At 38.6% G+C, this 730-nt stretch overlaps 1 protein-coding gene across 1 annotated transcript in view; it reads right to left on the bottom strand.

Annotated features, from left to right (window-relative positions):
- The window catches only part of LOC101627676 (60S ribosomal protein L5-like), a gene marked incomplete at both ends in the record, with an annotated part of 2,951 nt that extends 2,226 nt beyond the window's left edge, over positions 1-725 (bottom strand). Inside the window, one exon of the mRNA XM_012735005.1 lies at positions 559-725. Within this exon, the coding sequence (XP_012590459.1) occupies positions 559-725 (167 nt within the window). The remainder of the gene's footprint in view (positions 1-558) is intronic.
- Positions 726-730: the final 5 nt, after the last annotated feature.

Genomic DNA, 730 nt, shown 5'->3' with positions numbered 1-730 from the left:
AAAAAAAAAAAAAAAAAGCATGCCACTTGGAGGCAAAGATGAATGCCTGCCTCCCCATCAAAATTTTATGTGCACTAAAAATCAGTCATCCTATTAAAAAATATTCTAAGAATCTGATAGTCTGCATTTTTAATGTATGCTGATTGATATTCAAATTATCAACAATCTACATTTCTGAGCAGCAAGTTTATGCTGCCCAATGTAGCCACCAACTATTCTCAAGTGCTCTAAAATCACATGTGGCTACCATATCAGATAGTACCGATTATATTCACCACTGTAGAAAATTTTAATTCACCCACAGCTGTAACAGCTTTTATAGCTTCTCAATCTGTTACATGTCCAGAACTGATTTATGTACCAACAAATAGCTATAACCAACAAAATAGAACAACTACTATTCCATATTCTAAGTAAATGCACTGCCACCTCAATCAAACTTTGTACTTAAAAATCACCTCCCCTGATGAAGTCCTTATATTCTAAGTCAGAGGGCAACAGCAGGATCTCACTCCTCTAAAGCCACAGCTGAGGGTACCAATTCCAAACAAGGGGAGCTAATCCCAAAATAGATCAAGTGATGTGGTACATACCCTGCGGGCCAGCAGCAGGCCAGTACAATATGCTGCAGCATAATTTGTCAGACCAACTTTCACGCCATACTTGGGGAGTTCATGAGCATAGGCTGCACAAACTATCATATCTCCTTCTATACGGGCATAGGCAATCT

This window comes from Condylura cristata, unplaced genomic scaffold (genome assembly GCF_000260355.1).
Source record: "Condylura cristata isolate star-nosed mole 26May11 unplaced genomic scaffold, ConCri1.0 scaffold00843, whole genome shotgun sequence".
NCBI classification, from domain to species: domain Eukaryota; kingdom Metazoa; phylum Chordata; class Mammalia; order Eulipotyphla; family Talpidae; genus Condylura; species Condylura cristata.
The sequence above is the reverse complement of the archived record's forward strand: the minus strand, read 5'-3'. Positions and strand labels throughout refer to the sequence as shown.